Source organism: Montipora foliosa, chromosome 6 (assembly GCF_036669935.1).
Source record: "Montipora foliosa isolate CH-2021 chromosome 6, ASM3666993v2, whole genome shotgun sequence".
NCBI lineage: Eukaryota > Metazoa > Cnidaria > Anthozoa > Scleractinia > Acroporidae > Montipora > Montipora foliosa.
The window spans coordinates 56,342,670-56,361,288 of NC_090874.1; the positions used below are offsets into that span (position 1 = coordinate 56,342,670).

General features: G+C 41.6%; 2 protein-coding genes across 2 annotated transcripts in view; both read left to right on the plus strand.

The window, feature by feature from the left end:
• LOC138007835 (small subunit processome component 20 homolog) overlaps window positions 1-18,619 on the plus strand; it is a 52,278-nt gene that overhangs the window by 11,168 nt on the left and 22,491 nt on the right. The window contains exons 9-21 of the mRNA XM_068854920.1: window positions 468-962; window positions 1,428-1,594; window positions 2,410-2,615; window positions 3,120-3,260; window positions 4,368-4,639; window positions 5,207-5,981; window positions 6,165-6,299; window positions 7,076-7,347; window positions 7,833-7,912; window positions 8,044-8,330; window positions 9,186-9,325; window positions 9,852-10,008; window positions 10,254-10,352. Coding sequence (XP_068711021.1) covers window positions 468-962; window positions 1,428-1,594; window positions 2,410-2,615; window positions 3,120-3,260; window positions 4,368-4,639; window positions 5,207-5,981; window positions 6,165-6,299; window positions 7,076-7,347; window positions 7,833-7,912; window positions 8,044-8,330; window positions 9,186-9,325; window positions 9,852-10,008; window positions 10,254-10,352 — 3,226 coding nt within the window. The remainder of the gene's footprint in view (window positions 1-467; window positions 963-1,427; window positions 1,595-2,409; window positions 2,616-3,119; window positions 3,261-4,367; window positions 4,640-5,206; window positions 5,982-6,164; window positions 6,300-7,075; window positions 7,348-7,832; window positions 7,913-8,043; window positions 8,331-9,185; window positions 9,326-9,851; window positions 10,009-10,253; window positions 10,353-18,619) is intronic.
• On the plus strand, window positions 13,147-15,371 carry LOC138007837 (neuropeptide FF receptor 2-like). Its single transcript, XM_068854922.1, has one exon. The coding sequence runs from the start codon at window positions 14,032-14,034 to the stop codon at window positions 15,070-15,072; it is 1,041 nt and encodes a 346-aa protein (XP_068711023.1). The 5' UTR covers window positions 13,147-14,031; the 3' UTR covers window positions 15,073-15,371.

The window sequence follows — 18,619 nt, forward strand, 5'->3', positions numbered from 1 at the left end:
GTATCACGTGAAACGCAACGAAATTCTGACTTTCCTCTTTCTTTTGAGAAGTGGCTCGATGAAAAAAAACATGGCTTTTGGGACGTTATCAATGCGCATGCGCTCTCTCTTTTTTTTTTTAAGCTCTAGAATTATTTGACTAAATTATTGTTTATTGTACGTAGACCTTACGATTTTACGACAGCAATGTCAACGAGAAAGGCAATAAACAATTGCATTTACTGAGCAAACCGGCTCCTCTGTGCGCGCATTTTAAAGTGCCACTATTATCAATAGTTCACTTTTCGTTCTTCAAACCGGTTTTGTTAGCCTTGCAGTTGGGAGGAAGATACCTTGTCGCTAATGTTTAAAGCTAATCGTGATCGAGGCTTCACTGTTTTATTTATTTGTTGAAAGACACCCTTTGGACTGTTTTATTTGTCTGGAGTAACCATTCGCTGCTGTGTTTGTCTTTGTTCCTTGTTTAGCAATGAATATTTCGTGGCGAATGAAAGCTCAGCACCTTCTCAAGACATCAGAGCCAAGCACTCTTCTGATCTGCAAGAGGTACCCCCCACAAATGAGATCAACCAATCAGAGCTCGAAGCACCACAAGCAGAGAATCCCTCTACTGAACCACAAAACATCGTGTACAGAAAGAGCCACAGAGCAGCTGCGAAATCCTTGTGCATTCATCTCAGCTTATTCACGGCATTTAAAGGACCAAAATCACTGTTCAAAGAACCTGAGCTGAGACAGTTATATATGAGATTCTTGACGCAAAAAGAGAGCGAAGTTCAAAAGCTTGCGGTGAAGTGTCTCATGACTTACAAGTTTAATTACCTTCAGCCGTACAAGGAGAATGTTGAGCGCTTATTGGAGGACGAGAACTTTCGAGAAGAGTTGGCACATTTCTCCGTTGACGAGGAGAGAGGCATCGTGGACTCGAATCATCGAGAGGGGCTTATGCCAATCCTTATAAGGTTAGTAGTAACATGTGACGTAACATAACGCGCGGTATCGCACATCTGTCATGTTTTAAATACCCCCTATCGCCCCCCCCCCCCCTCCCTTTTGTATTTAAGTGATTGATACAATATGATCGGCAGATATGTATCAGCATCTGCAACAGTGACCCATAGGCGAGCCTATGTTCATATTGAAGGGGTGCTTGGAGAGAAATAAACGTGGTCCCAGACAGGATTCCAACCCACGACCTGCTTACCGGTCTGATTTTTAGCCCATTGAGCCATAAGCAATCTGCTTTCTTTTAACTCTTAAAAGAGTTCTTAAAGTTCAATGGGTAGAACATCCACCGGAGTTACGGACGTCGTACATGAAGGCTTGGATCCTGTCTGAGAATGACCTTTGAGTTGTCTTTTTACCTGCTGGTAGGCAACTAGTTTATCACTCATGATGCATATTAAACATCTTGTGGATTGTCACAGGCTTTTGTACGGCAAAATGAAGAGATGGACTGGGACTGGCACAGGTGGAAAGGCTGGTGTCGGTACGAGGCGATCCGTGGTGCTGAGGTTCCTGGCCTCTTGTCCTCAGCATGAAATGCAAATATTCATGGATTTGATTTTAGCGCCATTCAAGCACCTTTACACAGGTGAATATGTGATCACTTTAACGTCTACGACTTCGTGGCAACGAAAACGAAAACTTTCAAAGTTTTTTTTGATGTGTGAAGACCCATTTAGTGACTTATATTAAGGATAACTTAACACCGCAATATCACATCCTTATGATCAGAGGTGGGCTATGAAATCTTACAGCTCGGTCTCAACTATCACATGATCAATAAAAGTAATAGGCACGCGTTTTACGCAATTAGCGTCGGCCACATGTAGGCAACAAGGAAAGAAAAATATCGAGATGTTGCATCGATTAGTTTAGCAGGACATGATTGATTGACATTTAGTATTTAGTTAATTGCTCTGCGTTACAGCTGTCTTGGTTGCTCATCTGGTCTTATTATTGGTTTTAAGATTTATGGCACTTACCGTACGCTGTAACTTGAAACCGCTCTTTATAATTATAATGATAACTGACGTTTGATATTAAACGCGGCAATGACGCGACCGGTGCGAGAAGTCATTCATTTCAAGCAAATTTTTTGCTTTGAACGGCGGTCGTTCTCGCTACAAAGAAAGTTGAAAAAAAAGGAGAGTCGAATTCTGTTTCTGTCAAATCGCTTGCCAACCCTTTGTTATTCTGGGCGTTGTCTTGAATTTTAACACGACAACGGAGCTATCAGCGGTTTTGCCACATAAACGAGGCTAAGGGGTCATTTTGTATCGAGTTGACCCTTAATCCTCTTGTACATATAGTTTTAAACAAATGAAAACGTGCCGGCAGGCTCAACTATTGACGACGGCCTCATTTACAACTCTTCTCTCTCCTACTGCTTATTTTTTTTAACAGTGGACAATCCAGGTCTGATTATTACCACGAAGGATCTGTCAAATGTCGTTCCTCTGAAGAAACAGCTGGGATTTTTTGGAATGGTCTCTGAAATTCTGAACAAACTAGGAGAACAAGACGTTGCCTCTTCATTTCATTCTCCAATTCTGCAAATCATGCTCTCCCTTCTCTCAACATGTGTTCTGGCTCTTGAGCAAAGAGACATGGTAAGCCAACTGAGCGAACTACAAAATTAACGTTTCCGGTTCCCTTCGCGCTAGCACTCAAAAGCAATGTATTTACATGATGTTCTAAACAAGCAGGGGTCCTGTCACGAGTATCAAAGATTTTTAAAGTGTGCTATGTTATAAGTTTGAAGTAAATACACTTAAATGGGCCCCTTGCAGCTGGTGATCACATGGTACAAAGACCGCCATACTGGAATTACAAAAATTTAAATAAAGCTGCTTTGTTTCAGGCAGCGTTTACACGAAAGCGGTTTCAGCGGTTATTCCAGGCAGCCAGTACTCTCGACTCTAATATGTTTCCATCGTAATTAATTGCTTTTTATTTTTAGCAAGAGTACAACTAAGTTGTTGTTGTTGACCTGTGCTTCTGGTTCGAACGTGGGGAATTCAAAGTAAACGTAACATTATGTAAATCGTTTTATTTGTTTTTTTTTTTTTTTTCGAAATTTACTTACATTTTACGGTTGCGATATTTCTTGGCAGGTTTTACCACATCTGATATCTCAACTGAAGACCATTCGGCAGTTATCCATAAATCGACTCACTGAATTCTTTGAATTGGAGTTGGATTTTGACATCAGACCCATTTGTGACGTTCTGTTCTCGTCCGCCGTGTGGCCACAGGTGATAAACGAGCCGGCTTTTATCTTTTCTTACATGCTCATGGACCGGGCTTTTACCTCTAACTGAATGTGTCTGATTGCCCCGAATTCAGCTTCAAGCTTTGTCAGTAGTCAACGGTGTGAAACTGGGCCTTACTAATTGCATATGATATAACTGTAGATGCTAGATGGTTGGGAATGCGCACGGGGGCATTACACCACCTACAGTTGAGTTTGCTCGTTTCAGCCGCTTGATGTTGTCGAGCCCGCAGACCAGTTGGACACCTTGTCCAATAAAGGTCGTAGATAAGCAATTTGTTCCCAAGGAGTTTGTGTAGCTCAAAAGGTTGAGCACCTGCCCAGTAATACGGAGGTCGCAAGATCGAATCTTGTCAGGAACTTTATTTTTTTCCCTCCTTTCGCCTGTTGCCAAGCAACTAGCTGTTCATAATTTTGCACATAACTTTTTAAAAACAGCTGTGTTTCCTCAAAGACTATGATGTCTATTGTCTAACAGAAGACGCCCTGCACGATGCTCTAACATTAGTCGGGAAGGAGCTCATAGTCCTTGTCTCGTAACCTTTTTGACATTAAGGAACCAATGGACTGTTGCAAGATTGCAAGAGAAAATGAGGGGACAGAGAGGGAGGCTCCCGGTCCAGCCCTCGGGATATGTCATGTCCACGAAAGTTATTCTTGGACGAGCGGAAGTCTTCCGAGACGTCCGCATGCAGGCCAACCTCGGTCCGATGTTTGAAAGAAAAAAAATATTCATCAGCCTTCCACGTGCGCCGTCATTTTCTCTTTTCACTAAGAACCTGAGAGCGAGGCAAGACTGCATGCGGACGTCTCGGAAGACAGACTTCCGCTAGAACAAAGACTTCCGCTCGTCTAAAAATAACTTTCGTGGACATAACATATCCCGGCCAACGCCCTGAGCCTCCCTCTCTGTCCCCTCATTTTCTCTTGACTGTTGGTAAAGAGTGGGGAACGTGGCCTCCGATGACGTGTCCTGGTCACATCGCACGTGCTGTAAAGCGCTTTTCATTTTTTTATTCGCGTAGAATTTGCAATTTAGTGTAATTTATTCATTCAAACCGTGGTAATGTAGGGTTGATTTTGTTTCCAGGTAGAGAAACTTCATCAAGAAAGCATTCAACGTCCAACAGCACTACTCAGGCTTTTGTTCGCTTGGTCAAAGAATTCCCGCTTTTTCCCTTTGCTATCAAGGAAACCAGTTGAAAACCCAAACTTGTCAATCATGTCGTGCGTGTTTGCCTGTCTGCGCGTTCCTTTAGTGTCAGCAGAGGTGGTTGCTATGGTAATGGAGATGACAGACAATCTTCTGTCAAACGTTGCAGAAGAAGAAATTGATTTTCTGGAATGTGGCTCCGAACTAGAGTAAGCAGCTTTATTGATTGAATTTGGTGGTTTAGTTTCATCTTTCCAAATTTGCACCACAAACTCCTTTTTACATTGCTTTAGTGAAAGTAATATTTGGCCTTCTAGAAAAAAAAAAGGTTTATTAAACTGCAATTGTCGTCCTAAGGGTGCCTCCGCCCCTAGTGAAGAGGTCACGTTGAAAGAGCGCCATCTTAGGTTTTATTGTTTCCCTTGAATGCGATCGAAAGGCACCGAACTTCGGCGAACACAACTAGAAACACCACTTCAATGCCCTGGGCCAAAACAGAAATTGCAGCCTAGCTAGCATCTGTCTTTAGATCTCCGTTGCGCATTTCTTTGGGAAGGAAGGATTGGGAGACAATACGAAAAGAAGCTAATGGAACTGAGAACCGCCGAGAAACTGCATCACCAGCTTTAGATCTCCGGCTTCCTAGCACGGGCTGTTGATCACGAAAATAAGGTTTATCGTGGTCTCCCCTTATACTCGCAAAATTTAAATTTCCCTTCAGACTTAACTTAATTTTCAATCCCTTCACTTAGTCAATTGTGTAAATTTTATATTAGACTGCCCACAGATTACAGCCAGAAAAACAGACCAACTTATGGAACCATGTTGGTCCTTCCTCACCTCTCGGAAATCCTGGAATACCTCAATCGGGCAGTGAAACAAGCAGTTGAAAACAAAGGCAAGAACAAAGGCAAATTGGTCCTTCCATCACGCGAGCTTTCAGTTCTGTCCAAGATAAGTCCATTTGTGAAGGACGCCCAGCAGTCTACAACCCTGCTGGAAGTACTGATACCTTTGTTAAATTCCTCTCAAAAGGAAGAATCGGCGAACAACATCCTGTCAACTGTCAAAGGTCTGTTAGCAAATGTTGACTCACCTAGAAAGATTGCCATGCTTCTGTCGAAGCTTTTCTCACAGATTAACTTTCGAAGCACAAGACAGTGCTTGTGTGAAGTATTTTTGGAGCTTGCAAATGTTGACGTTAGCTTCTCTTTGAAGTCGTCCGAGTTACTCGTCCAACTTAACTCGTGGAATCCAAAGCGACTCGAGGAACCTGACTATGATACAAGACTCTCTGCCTTTGCCAATGCAAGAGCTCTTCTTGAGCAAGGAGCACTGAAAACAGAGGAGATTCTGCCATTGCTACACAACAGTGTATACTTCGTTTTAAACAGCGATGACCTGTCACTGCGAGACAGTGCTGGGAACTGTATGAGTTGTATCGTGCGACATGTTGTACAGCGGAAGGCAGAAAAGGATGACGCTTTTCATGTTCTGATCATGAAAAATCTGCTTCCAATGTGCAAGAAAGGACTCGCTTCGAAAAAGGAGGTACGTTGCGCATACCTTACTCATTTTCTCTCGTGATTCAGTTAGACAGACTCACGTTCGCTCGGTCAGTCACTCAATTGGTCCGTTAGACGAGCAGGTGTTCGTCCGTCCGTCAATTCATCCTAGCTAGTGGTATTTTAGCTGTAAAGACGTACTGTAAATTTGTGAAAATTTTGTCTTTAGGTTGCTAGGAACGAGTTTCTCACTCTGCTGTCCACAATGGTTCGCGAGTTTAACCATGACTCCATGTCAGACCTAAAAGTTTTACTGGACGAGGATCCCGAGAAAGACTTTTTTGAGAACATTAAACACATTCAGGTGAACAGCGTCCATGCGCACTACTGTATACCGCATGCTTGCGGCTTTTTTTCTTAGTTTTGAAGTAGCGGTAAAAGACAGTCATAGCTTTGAAGTGAAATTTAGTGTATTTGCGCTACGGTTTTTTCTAGATGAGAGTGGGAAATAATTTTAAAAAAAATTGCTCTCCTGACATACCAAGGAGATGAAATTTTAAGAAAAGATCAACCAATATTAAAATTTTGAGCAAACGTTTTGAAGAAGTGATGTTGAAGCTACTAACAACAAAAATGGGCAAAATGTCAATGTTTTGAAGCTTCAACACTCTTTCGTTCCCGCCCGTAATCCCAAACAATACATGACAAAACAAAACATATCTTGACTGCACTATTGTGGTTCTTGGTGAAGATGATAAATAAACATACACGTAATTGAAGAGAGAAGCACACACAGTGCATTTTTACCTTCGACACACTCATCCGAAAAATTGGGTTCTGCCTTGAGCGGGACTCGAACCCACGTCCCTCTCCCGACTAGTAATCAGGGAGAGGTGGGTTCGAGTCCCGCTCAAGGCAGAAACCCATTTTTCGGATGAGTGGGTCGAAGGTAAAAAATCTCTGACTTTATAAAAAACATGAGTTGTTGATATTCATAAATGCAAAGACGCTCTTAAGTCATTGAAGTAAGACTGCAATGGCGTAACATCGGCCCTTTCGGTATTTTTCGCCTTTATGTCGACTTCGAGCTCTATCTTAAGAGGTTGAAAGCTGAAATCGCATTCCGTTTTACTCTTCCAGCTTCATCGCCGTAATCGAGCTCTTCGTCGCCTGCAGTCCCATTGTCAGCAGCATGCCCTCAGGACCACGACGCTGACGTCATTCTTGTTGCCATTGGTAACTCACTGTATATTTGATCACACGGCTCCCAAGGAGCATAATACAGTTACCGAGGCAATCACCACCATTGGAGTGATATCGGCGAGCCTTCCCTGGTCCAAATACTGTTCTCTGCTAAGACGCTATTTAAAATTACTTCCTGTGGAAAAGCAGTTTCAGAAAGTGATTGTTAGGTGAGGAGTATGACAACCGGCGGTGTTTTGATAAAAGAAGGCGGTGTGGTCGAATGCTTAGGCATTGGAATTGGAATCCGGGGAGGGCGGCGAGTGTGGGGGGTGTTAACGAAGGCAAGTCCCTCTCTGACCAAACCCCACCTCCACCGCTATCGGTTTTTCTTGTCGAGTAGCTAACTGGTCTGCTTCCTGCCAGTTGAACTCCTTACATCTTTCAGGTCATTTGGATAATCTGTTTCATTGGCTCTGCCTCTCAAGGGACGTGGTCAATGCTACGTTTTCTCACGTAATCAACAGTCAAAAGTTACCAGGCACTTGTTTAAAACCAAAGTATAATTCCCCGACGAATCTGGGATACCATTATGGCCTCCACATTTCTATGTTTAGGGACACCAACGTGGTGACCTTTATGTCAAGGGCAAACCGGGGATAACAGATTCATCTCTATCACCTCTTTTTATTGTTACTTTGCTTTATTTCAACAGAATCGTTGTGGCCATTTTGAACAATTTCCACTTTGACCTCAGCTCCGTTCCGATTCAAGTTGAAAGCACCAAAACCTCCAGTATGTATCCTGGTTGGATGAGAATCAGAAAAACTGATTTTTGTCGTTCTTTGTTGGATCTAGTGCATGGTTTTTTCGAATGTGTGTACACTTGTATTCCATATATGCGCATTTTGTTCTTGTCTGTACAGCAAGCTACTCAGAAAAGAAAAGACTACGCGAAAACGTTAATGCTGCCGACGAAAAAGCGGGAGGAGATCGCAAAGACCAAAGTCATGACGGAGCTGATGAAAGCAATGATGGTAGTGTACTGATGGAAAGTGGCGAAAATGACGACCATGAGGATGATGACGACGATAACGATGATCTTGCTAAAGGAAACACACAAGACGCCTCTAACAAGGATCTTCCGTTGCGTATTTATAACACGATCGCGACAACCATTCTGCCTCAGTTGCGAAAGTATATTACCAAAAAGGTTAGTTTATGAAACTGGAGGTATTATTTTACTACAGCGTCAGATTTTATAAGGAAACAATGGTGCTGTTTCAAGAGGAAACAATTGGCCATTTCCGAGTTCATGTCGGTTTCCGCTTCAAAGCGAATCTAAGCGCGAAGTTTTTGTGATGGTAATTAGTTCTACTTTAGATATGAATGAAAACTAATTTTCATAAGAAGAACTTTGCACTTAGACTCGCTTTGAAGAGGAGGCAGGCATGAACTCGGAAATGGTCTATTGCGCAGTTCCTAGGAGATGTGTAATCAGCGATCACAAGGGTTGGGTTCCGTCTCATTTTCTCTTCGTTGCTTTACTCATTTTTTCAGTCTTTGTCCGTTGGATTGTCGTTGTTTTGTTTAAAAGCATTTTAGGGAACATGTCTGAGAATGGGATACCTTATAGTGATCGACGACCGGTGGCGAGAGAGCTTTACAACAGATGCCAAACCACAACACCAGAGACTGTTTGTTCTTCCCTTTCAAGCCGTGTGTCAGTGTGAGTTCTGTAACATCCCACAGGTGTTTGTGGAATATAGCAGAAGACATTTGCAGATGTCATTTCAAAAGCAGGACTTCAAGACTTGTTTTTAGTCAGTTATTTAAAGTCGCGTTTTGAACCCACGACTTCTCTTGCGGTATTCCAGTTTTCAACCAACTTCAAACCCAAGCTCTCTCTCCTTTTCTCTAAGACAAGACTGGAAGTGATCGAGGGAGCCTGGGCTGGAGATTGTTGCTCAATCGCTTTGCGAAAATGGCTGACTTCGGTCGTTTCGCCCTTGACCCTTTTCTTTCATCCAGCGTTACGGCACTTAATAATTTAACTTTCTTGTTGCAGAGGAAGTCAGATAGTTTTCATCGTCTGAGTCAGATGAAAGCTGAAGATGAAGAGGAAGTATTGCGTGTTCCTATCATTCTTGCTGCCGTCAAACTTCTCCAAGCCCTGCCTGAGCGTGCGCTCCACTTACATCTGCCTGGGTAAGAAAGCACATCCCAACAAAGGCAGGTTTTCGCCAGCAACACAAGCAATAAGCACGAGGAACATGCTCAAACTTAGTAGCGTCTCGGTCATACCTTTCATGAGTACAGAAGACACTAAATATAACCACTGTTTAATTAAGTTCGTTTTTTCGGTCGGACGTGAAGATGCACAACGTACTTTTCTATTTCTATTTCTTTACAGAACAGGAGAGCAAATTCTCAAGAGGCGAAAGGGTTGAGAACGCTTATTTATCCCGAATACTTTCCTTTAAAAAACATTTCCAATGTTAGACAGTCGGCCTGTCCGTCTGCTTAAACAACCGTCTCCTCTTTGTCTGTTCGTCTGCCTGCCGGCAGTCGGCTGTGCTGTCTGTGCTTGAATATCTGCTTTATCCGAAAGCAAAGTAGTCGAATCTTTCGAGTAAGGTGACGATAAGGTGGTTTTTCTCGAGTCTCAAACGCTCTGTTCTGAGTTTCGTGCTGAGTTCGAATTGTATAAACTTCTGTTTCACTTCATTTCTAGACTTCTGATGCGCGTGTGCCTCACATTGACGAGCAGAGCTAGTGACGTGCGTACTGCAGCACGGGATACTCTGGCAAAAATCATGATTTCTCTTGGAATCAAGTATTTCCCTTTTATGCTGAAGGAACTTAGAAGTTCACTGAAAAGAGGATACCAGGTGATAACCATTTTAACCCTTTTTTTTTTGACAATTTCCAGAAGACGACATTTCACGCGACACGTACAACTCTGCAGCAAGAAAAACAACGATTATCAGCACTTTGATAATTTCGTATCTTCTGTTGTTGTTGTTATCGTTTTCAAATTTTGAATTAAAAGACAGTAGTAACTACTGGACCAGTTATGGAGGCTTGGCCACCGTCTTGTTAATACAATTTGCTAATATGCACACGTTGTTTCCAGCTTCATGTCCTCAGTTTCACGTTACATACGTTGTTGGACAAAATGAACGATAATCTCAGCCCTGGTGATCTGGACCCGACTCTTAAGGGTTTAGTGGAGGTAAGGGTTTCATTTTTAATTGTTTGTGACTTGTTTACAGCCTTTTGTCAAATTCTGTGCGATTCCTCGACCTCTCTCGCGTGACTCCTCGACATATCTAGCGCGATCCCTCAACTCTCGCTCTATTAGTTTACCCTTTATCCAGATCTTTGCAGAAAGTCGAGGACTACATTAATTAATGAGAATTCAACGAAGGGGTTCGTTTCTAAAGAGACTGTGTCGGTGCTACGTTGGTGGGTTGTGAACAATCAAATTGAAACCAAAAGTACAAATTCATAATCAAAACACTAAAGTCGTACAGGTACCGTCTAACCTGTACAAATTTGCCAACTTGACCGCCTTGTCGTCTTGCGAAAACCGAAAAAACCTCTCCTTTATTTTGCGCGATTCTTTTACCTCAAACGCGCGCGACTTTTTAACACTTCTCGCGCGATTCTTCAGATGTCGGCAAAGTCTTGCTGCGCAAAGATCTTCACTTTCTTCAAACACAAATAAATTTTGCATGGGTTCACGAGAAGTCTTTTCTTATCGTAGATGCCGTTTCAGTTAAACAAACAAACAAAAAAAAAAAAAACTGGCACTCCATATGAGACAATTGCTTGAATTGTCCTGAGAAGTGTGAGCATCACTTTCAATCTTTCGTCTATAACCATCAATTCAAATAAACATTTTTTTTCCTTCATTATTCCTTTGATGGGAACACATGAGCCCAACAAATTTGACCAGCTTGGCTTCATAGTTCAGTTGTTATAGCATTGCACCGGCATCGTAGAGATATCTTTGGTTCGAATCTCGTTAAAGCCGCCTGAATTTTTCAGGTATCTACATGGGACAGTTGCTTAAATTGTCCAGCTAAGGGCCGATTTACACGATACGATTTTGTCGCATGCGACAAGCTCACGACAGGCCTACGACATGACTTACGATTGTCGCAGCGTTTTAAAACATGTTTTAAAATGCTACGACATTTTTTCTGACGTACACAACAATCGTAAATCATGTCGTAGGCCTGTCGTAAGCCGTTGTCGCATGCGACAAAGTCGTACCGTGTAAATCGACCCTAAGTGTGAGCATCACTTTCAATCTTTCGTCCATGACCTGCACTTTAAATAAACATTTCCGAGTTTCCTTAATTAAATTTAGTGTAATTAATTCTTGTTTGGTTTTCTTTTGGCTTTCTTTTATTCTGCAGTGTTTCAGACAACTGAGTTTGTTTTAAATTGTTCCTGGTAACTATTCATTGCACTTTATGCACCTTGTTTCTTTGTGGTGTAGTCTCTTTGTTTCGAAACCGGAATGCACCGCGATCCTTTGCTGGCACCTGATGTCATGGCAGCCATGTTTGTGTACTGAACAACAGCAAAAAAAATATTTTGGGAATTTGGCTCAATTATTATGCAGCGAGCGACATTTTGCCTTTGTTTTCTGCACCAACATGGTCGTCTAATCACGTGAGTGCGAGCTAGGAATTTTTTTGAATAATTTTACAAAAGACAGCAGGTCCAACGCAAGGAAGTACACTGTACGCATGATAACTGTGTAATTGATTCACAGTGAGCCCAAAATCCCAGTTGCTTCACAAAAAGCTCATCTCCGTTTACAGCTAACGTTACTCCAGCTCTGTCTTGTATCTTAGGGCAATCCAGGCTGGTTTTTCGATCCTCTTAAAATATTCCCAAACCCGGGCGACATCACCTCAAGCAAACAAAATGAACCCGACATGCATCAAAATTTGATAAGTGTATTGAACTTACAACCCCTCTTCGCATGGTATCCTATGCTCCACCTTCTGAGCTAAGTCTTAATTCTCTGATTGAGTGTCTTTCTTCCCTGCAAGCTAAATTAGCAGACTTCTTTGTAGTTTGTTTCCCTTTGGGCTGCCGGCGATTTTAGCGATGGCTTTCGGCTGCAGCTGCGTTGTGACTTAATAACGCATCCCTTTTTCTGACAGATGGCACTATCTTTTGTTTAAAGAAATAGGAACGTTTCCTTCCGTTCATTTAAAATGGGTTTTGTTATCCTATTGTTAAATCAATATCAATTGTTCTTAGAATAAACCATTTCTTTATCCACTCCACCCTCATTTTCAAAATTAACAAATAAAACTGTTCTTGTCATTCTCACCGTCTTCATGTTTTCATTTCCGCGACCTTTGTTCTTCATTTAGTTATCAAAACGAGCGATAAAAAATGAGGAGAACGACGTTTCGACCGCTCTACGGTCATTTTCAAGTTCAAGTTCATAGATAAAAAATTCCGCATATATACAATTTCTGAAACAATGGAATGAAAGGTAAAAAGCCAAGTATTGACATACGAACAATAAAAATAACAGAATGCGAAAATGAAGGGTAAATAAGAGGTGAAGAGAATAAAACTATTACAAGTGTTAAGCAAACAGTTTTGCGCGGATGGAATCGCTCTGTTTGTTTAATTTTGGCTGGGTCCCGAATAAAAAACATTCAGAAATCGAGCAATCGAACTTGTTCGAGCACTCACGTGGCTCGTTTCCCTGTTGTTCTCTTACATGGTTGCCGATTACCGATGGTTTGTGTTCCTCCACACGTTGATGTAGGTGTCGGCTTGTAAAGCCGACACAATCTGCATCACACAGATCACACTTAAAGAAATCTACAACGTTTTGGTGATTGACAATTTGAGGTTTAGGTTCCTTATCTTTAAGCTCATATACTAAGAACTTCCGTTTTTTTAATTAACAAGAAAGCAACTTGCTGACTTAGAGTAAACACGCAACGTAGATTTTTACTGGGAACATTTGTCTAAGAAGCTGCCTAGTGCCGGCCGAGAACGTTTTCGAGGATTATTTTAAGGTTTCGCGTCGGCGTATGCGAAACGCGACACTTCACCGGCGCTAGTATTGGTGTTAGTTTAAATCGGGTTCGCAAGAACGTTTTTTACAGATGACAGTGGAGCAAAGTAACAATGCATAGTGAGGATACCCTTCATAAAGATCATGGTGATGGGCGCTATTCGTCTCTGAAATTTTCTTGACGGCGACATTTTGTCTGTCGTAGAAAAGAAGTCATATTGCTTCCCTTGATTTGTACTGGTGCGGATGATGAAGTTACCAAGCGGTTGTATCTGATAAACCTTTGTTGGACAAGAAAGAGTCGCTCCTTGCAGAGAGCATATCAGACGCAATTCCCGGATAATTCAGGACTACCTGTCCTGAAAGTTTATCCAGTATTTTCGGTAACCAGCGAGAGAACTTACTGGCTAAAAGCAATCGACCTTTTTCCTTCCATCCCCACTACGGACCTGTCGTCTTGCATGCGTCTAGTTTCGCGTGTTTGAGGATCAGCAAGATACCGTTGTAAGAGAACGATGAAGGCTTGACTTGTATTTTTATAGTCTCTCGGTCAACATTTCCAAAGGAATCTTTACTTCTTACACACGTTGAGGGGAGTAAGCCACAACTTTCGTTTTTTCTTCACACAATCTTGTAATACCAGTTATCCACGGGAACTCATCTCCTGCGTACGATCCTATACACTTTTACGTTTTTTTTCTCAATGTGAAACACACTTCTTTCCGACGTTGGCCAAATAAAGTGGAACTTTTTAGGAGAACGTTACTCAAAACGTATTCAAACTTCAAAGTCCATTAGGAAAAGACCGTTGCTTCAGTTTGTCACTTTGTCGCTTTGTCGCAATCAGAAAATGAATTCCTCAAACGAAACATACAAAGTCGATGATCTGTTTTGCAGCGCGGAATCCATAGTGGCAGTCCAGTCAATTAAGGTATCTCTTTATGTGGTCGTGATGCTGGTGTCTTTAATGGGAAACGCCTTCATTGTAGCTGTTGTCTGTAAGAATGGCCGAATGCGAACGCCAGTGAGTTTCTTTTTAGTCAACATGAGCGTCGCAGATATCCTCATCACCATTTTTTACATGCCAAGAATGATTTCAAGAACTTTTCTCGGCACGAAGTGGGGAATTAGTGGGGCTCTTGGACTGATTCTCTGTAAAGTGGCGCCTTTCACGCAAGAACTTTCAGCTTCTGTATCAACACTGACTCTCATGGTTATGGCATTGGATCGCTTTTTCGCAGTTCTGTTTCCCTTTAAACGCATCGTTACAAATCACCTTGCGTACTGTTTAATTGTGGTTGTTTGGCTTACCGCTGTGGCAATTCGATCACCCATGTTCCACGGCCTTCATTTCAGAATTGGAGAAGAAGGCCAAACTTCCTGTTCCCTAGAATTCGACTCCGAAGTGGCTTTCAATCTTTATGTGAAGTTCGCATTTGTCATGTTCTATGTGATTCCTTTGTTCGTCATCGTGGTTCTCTACAGCGCTGTTTTGATTTCACTTAAAAATCGAAAACCTGTTGGCGTAAACTTGTCTAGTATTCGACGCAAGTACAGTCGTCACTTCATACGCACTCGTAAAGTTATGAATATGCTTTTTGCGATCGTATTAGTTTTCGCTTTGGGGTGGTGCCTGCACTTCTTCTTGCCTATATTATTTTTTCGTTTCCAAACCAAGGTTTGCTTTTTAGTTTTTCCAGCTTTCTTTCTCGGCCACGTTACCAGTGCAATAAATCCCTGTATTTACCTCCTGTACATTGAAAATTATCGGCGCGGTTTTCGCACGATATTTAACTCGCTTTGTCGGAAATGTCACCGTTTCCCATTTTCAAGTTCTAGAGTTGAACCCCTTGGTAGTTTAAGTGTTTCGGATGATAGGAGAGGATTCTGAAAGTCTCACACTTGGCAGATTGGAGTGCATTCAAACACCGAACAAGGACAGCCTGTGGCACGAACACTTCGTCAATGTAACATAAATTACGAACGAACTGGGGGTGATTAATGCGAATTTGTCCTTAGTGTGAAATTGAATGAAAACAATTGAGTACCCTCGGCAAGTTCCAAGATTTCGAAACTTATTGTAAAAACTGACCGTGATTATTAGCGCTCCAAGCCTGGCTTGGCAATTGAGGATTGGATCTAAGAAATCATGTTAGAACGAGCTAAAATTGTGCTCGATGTTAGTGTAAGTTCATTCATTCCGGACCTTTTTCAATCAATCAATCATATACTTTATTTAAGGTATCATAAACAAATAAATACAAGTAATACCCTAAAAAGGAAGTTTAAGAGGTTAACCCTATGTAAATAAACTTCCAAAATAAAAATCAAAAATATATGTTTATAAGTGGAACCTAAGAAATACACATGTATGATTTAAGAGCTATTTTAAAACGTCTCAAATTTCCTACCTCAACAACATTGGCAGGCAGGCCATTCCATTCGCGAATAATTTTAACGAAGAATGAATATTTATAACAATTACAGTTTGCCGATTTAACTTGTAGTTTGTAGTTATGATTGGACCTGGTACGTTTTGAAGCGAACTCAAAAAAGTCACGAAAACAAAGACTATTCAATCCAAATACAAGTTTATAGCATTCAATCAAAGAAAAATATAGTCTTCTGTCAGTCAACTGCGACCAACGCAACAGTTTACAGCGATCTTCATATGACATCTCTCCCCTTCGCTGGCCTAAGGCCAATCGAGAAGCTCTTCTCTGAACTTTTTCTAAGAGAACAATATTCTTAACCAAGTAAGGGCACCATGCAGGGGAAGCGTACTCGAGGATTGGTCTCACAAGAGCCTTATACATTGTGGAAAAGATTTCTTTGTTTACAGAACCGATTGTTCGCTTGATTAGACCGAGAACTTTATTGGCCTTATTGACCACCTCGACAACGTGTAAAGTCCACGAGAGATCATGGGAGATTGTGATGCCGAGGTCTTTTACAGTACTCACTGAGCTGAGACGTTCTCCACGCGGTACGAGGGAGTAATTTGGAACAGATTTATCACGATTATGTGTCACTCGCATAATTTCACATTTGTTCGCGTTGAAGTTTAACTGCCAGGTCTCAGACCAACTCTTAAGGTGGAATAAGTCGGACTGAAGAATGACTGTGTCTCTAGCTATGTCAGAGATCTCTCTATAAACCTTGGTATCATCCGCATACAGTTTAACCGTTGATAAAATTCCCGATGAAATGTCATTTACTACATTTACGACTTTTTCTTAAGTCATCTTGTAAATACTTGTATCTTGTTACCTTCAGGGGCATGATGTCTTCAACCCTTTTCTTTGATTATAGGAAAGTAGCCCACAATCAGAATTACTTTGAACTTCTGCTTCTATTTGGTGGCCTCTGCATGGGTCAAGTATTTTAAGTTTATTGTCCCCAAGGCAAAGTATTGCTCATATCATCATATCATATCATATATCTTTATTTACCCTCGGATTTTTAGAGTAGCTTGGTGTAGCTAATATCTCCGAGCATTTACCCTCCCAACCATGATACACAACAGAAGACAGACCACAACACCGGGAACTACATGCCCTACTCTTTACGACAAGTGTGCGGGTTCTTTTACGTCCCACAGGATTATGAACATTGAAGGGTTATGAGACGGGACCTCCGGCTTATCGTCCTTATCCGAGAAGACTAGAGAGTCTAACCATTTGCAGATGTAATTACAAAGGCAGCACTTTCTCCTCAGTTTTTTAAAGACCCTGAGTGTTGGTCCGGCCGGAGTTTAACTCACGACCTCCCGCGTGACAGCCCGGTGCTCAACCAACTGAGCCACCGGTGCGCGGTAACTCAAACTTGAACTTTTTTATATCTTCGTTCGCTCCAGTCAGTGGAGAGTTATCTTGAGAAATGTTCGAGCTGCATGCTTGTTGGATTTGGGAATAAAACTTGGAGTGTGTAAAGAAAATCCAAGCAGTAAATCTATAATTGTAGTGCTTACTTTAATTGCTAGAACCAGGGTAGCCGCCACCGGTTCGGCGCTGCTGTTCATGTTGGGCCGTACAATGTGATTAGAACTGGCATCGCTTACAAGTTATTTTTCATTGTCTTTTTTTGCTGACATTTGAAATTCCTTCCAGTTTTGTAATATAGTAGGGTATTAATCCGGTAGAAAATCCCCAAAGAAGGGATTCCTCATTTATAAAGAGACAACCAACTTCTCCGCCCTGCTTGTCTATCGTAGCTTATCCAGTTTGACTCAAACACTCACTTTGACGAAATGAGCAACAATCTTGCCTATTCAGTAAAGTTTGACTGATAATAAATTAATAGTACGTGTGAATTACGAATTACGTCATAAATATTGCTCTATAGGGAGTGATATTAGCAAGATTAACATTAGGAAACAGTTTGAAACGGACATGCGCAGATCTTACTCTGTTCGCTTGTGGAACCATTTTCGGTCTGTTTCTGAAAGCGGATTTATTTTACTCTAACTTCGGGCCTAATTCTCTTGCTGTAACTTTGTCTTTCCTTTCTCCAGGCATATCATGTTCTGATTATAATTTAGTTCCCTAGCAGATTACGACTTCTTTTAGATGTATCGGTTTCACGTGGCCTGAGCTTATCACGAAACAACGCAAGTATAGCACAATCGCGATGAAATGAAGGATTCCTTCCCATTTCCCCTCTGTCTGACTACAGTGTTAAAGTCAGTACTTATTTAAAGTGCACCTAACCCCAAAATATTTTTTTTGCTAAAATGAATCTTTGCAACTGTTCGAAACGCATTGCGGCCATTTTTTCATTTTTCTAACAAATCCTGGCATTTTATAGGCTGCGAAAGTTGCGAAAATCCAAGCATCTTTTGTTCATGACCGAGTGAGAAGGGGAGTGGGTCTATTCCTGGTTTGACGTCACAATCTACTTCGCCTGCATTTTTACAAAGAGTTAATGCAATGTAAATCAGTTTGTGACGTCAAATCAGGAATAGACCCACTCCCCTTCTGACTCGGTCGTGAACAAAAGATGCTTGGATTTTCGCAACTTTCGAAGCCTATAAAATGCCAGGATTTGTTAGAAAAATGAAAAAATGGCCGCAATGCGTTTCGAACAGTTGCAAAGATTCATTTTAGCGAAAAAAAAATTTTGGGGTTAGGTGCACTTTAAACAGCTGAGTGGACAGGAAGACAGTGTAACATTTATCTCAAAACGGACAGTTAAGCCAGAAAGATAGGTGATAAGTGGTTGACAGCTTACTTTGACAAAGTATCGTCATTTTATTATTTTTTTGTGCTGCGTCAGGCGTCGTATTAAGGCAGATTGTGTCATCGTATTGTCAGTGCTTTGGATTCATTCGCCGGCGAGTTGTGTTCTACAGCTCGCGCGAAGCGAGGTTACATTTTCTGTGGATTCTCTCGTCTCAGGCTCATGAATCCACAGAACCCATTAAAAAAGGAAAAAAAACT

Coding starts and splice junctions, on each gene's coding strand:
- LOC138007837 (XM_068854922.1), top strand. CDS start 14,032: ATGAATTCCTCAAACGAAACATACAAAGTCGATGATCTGTTTTGCAGC.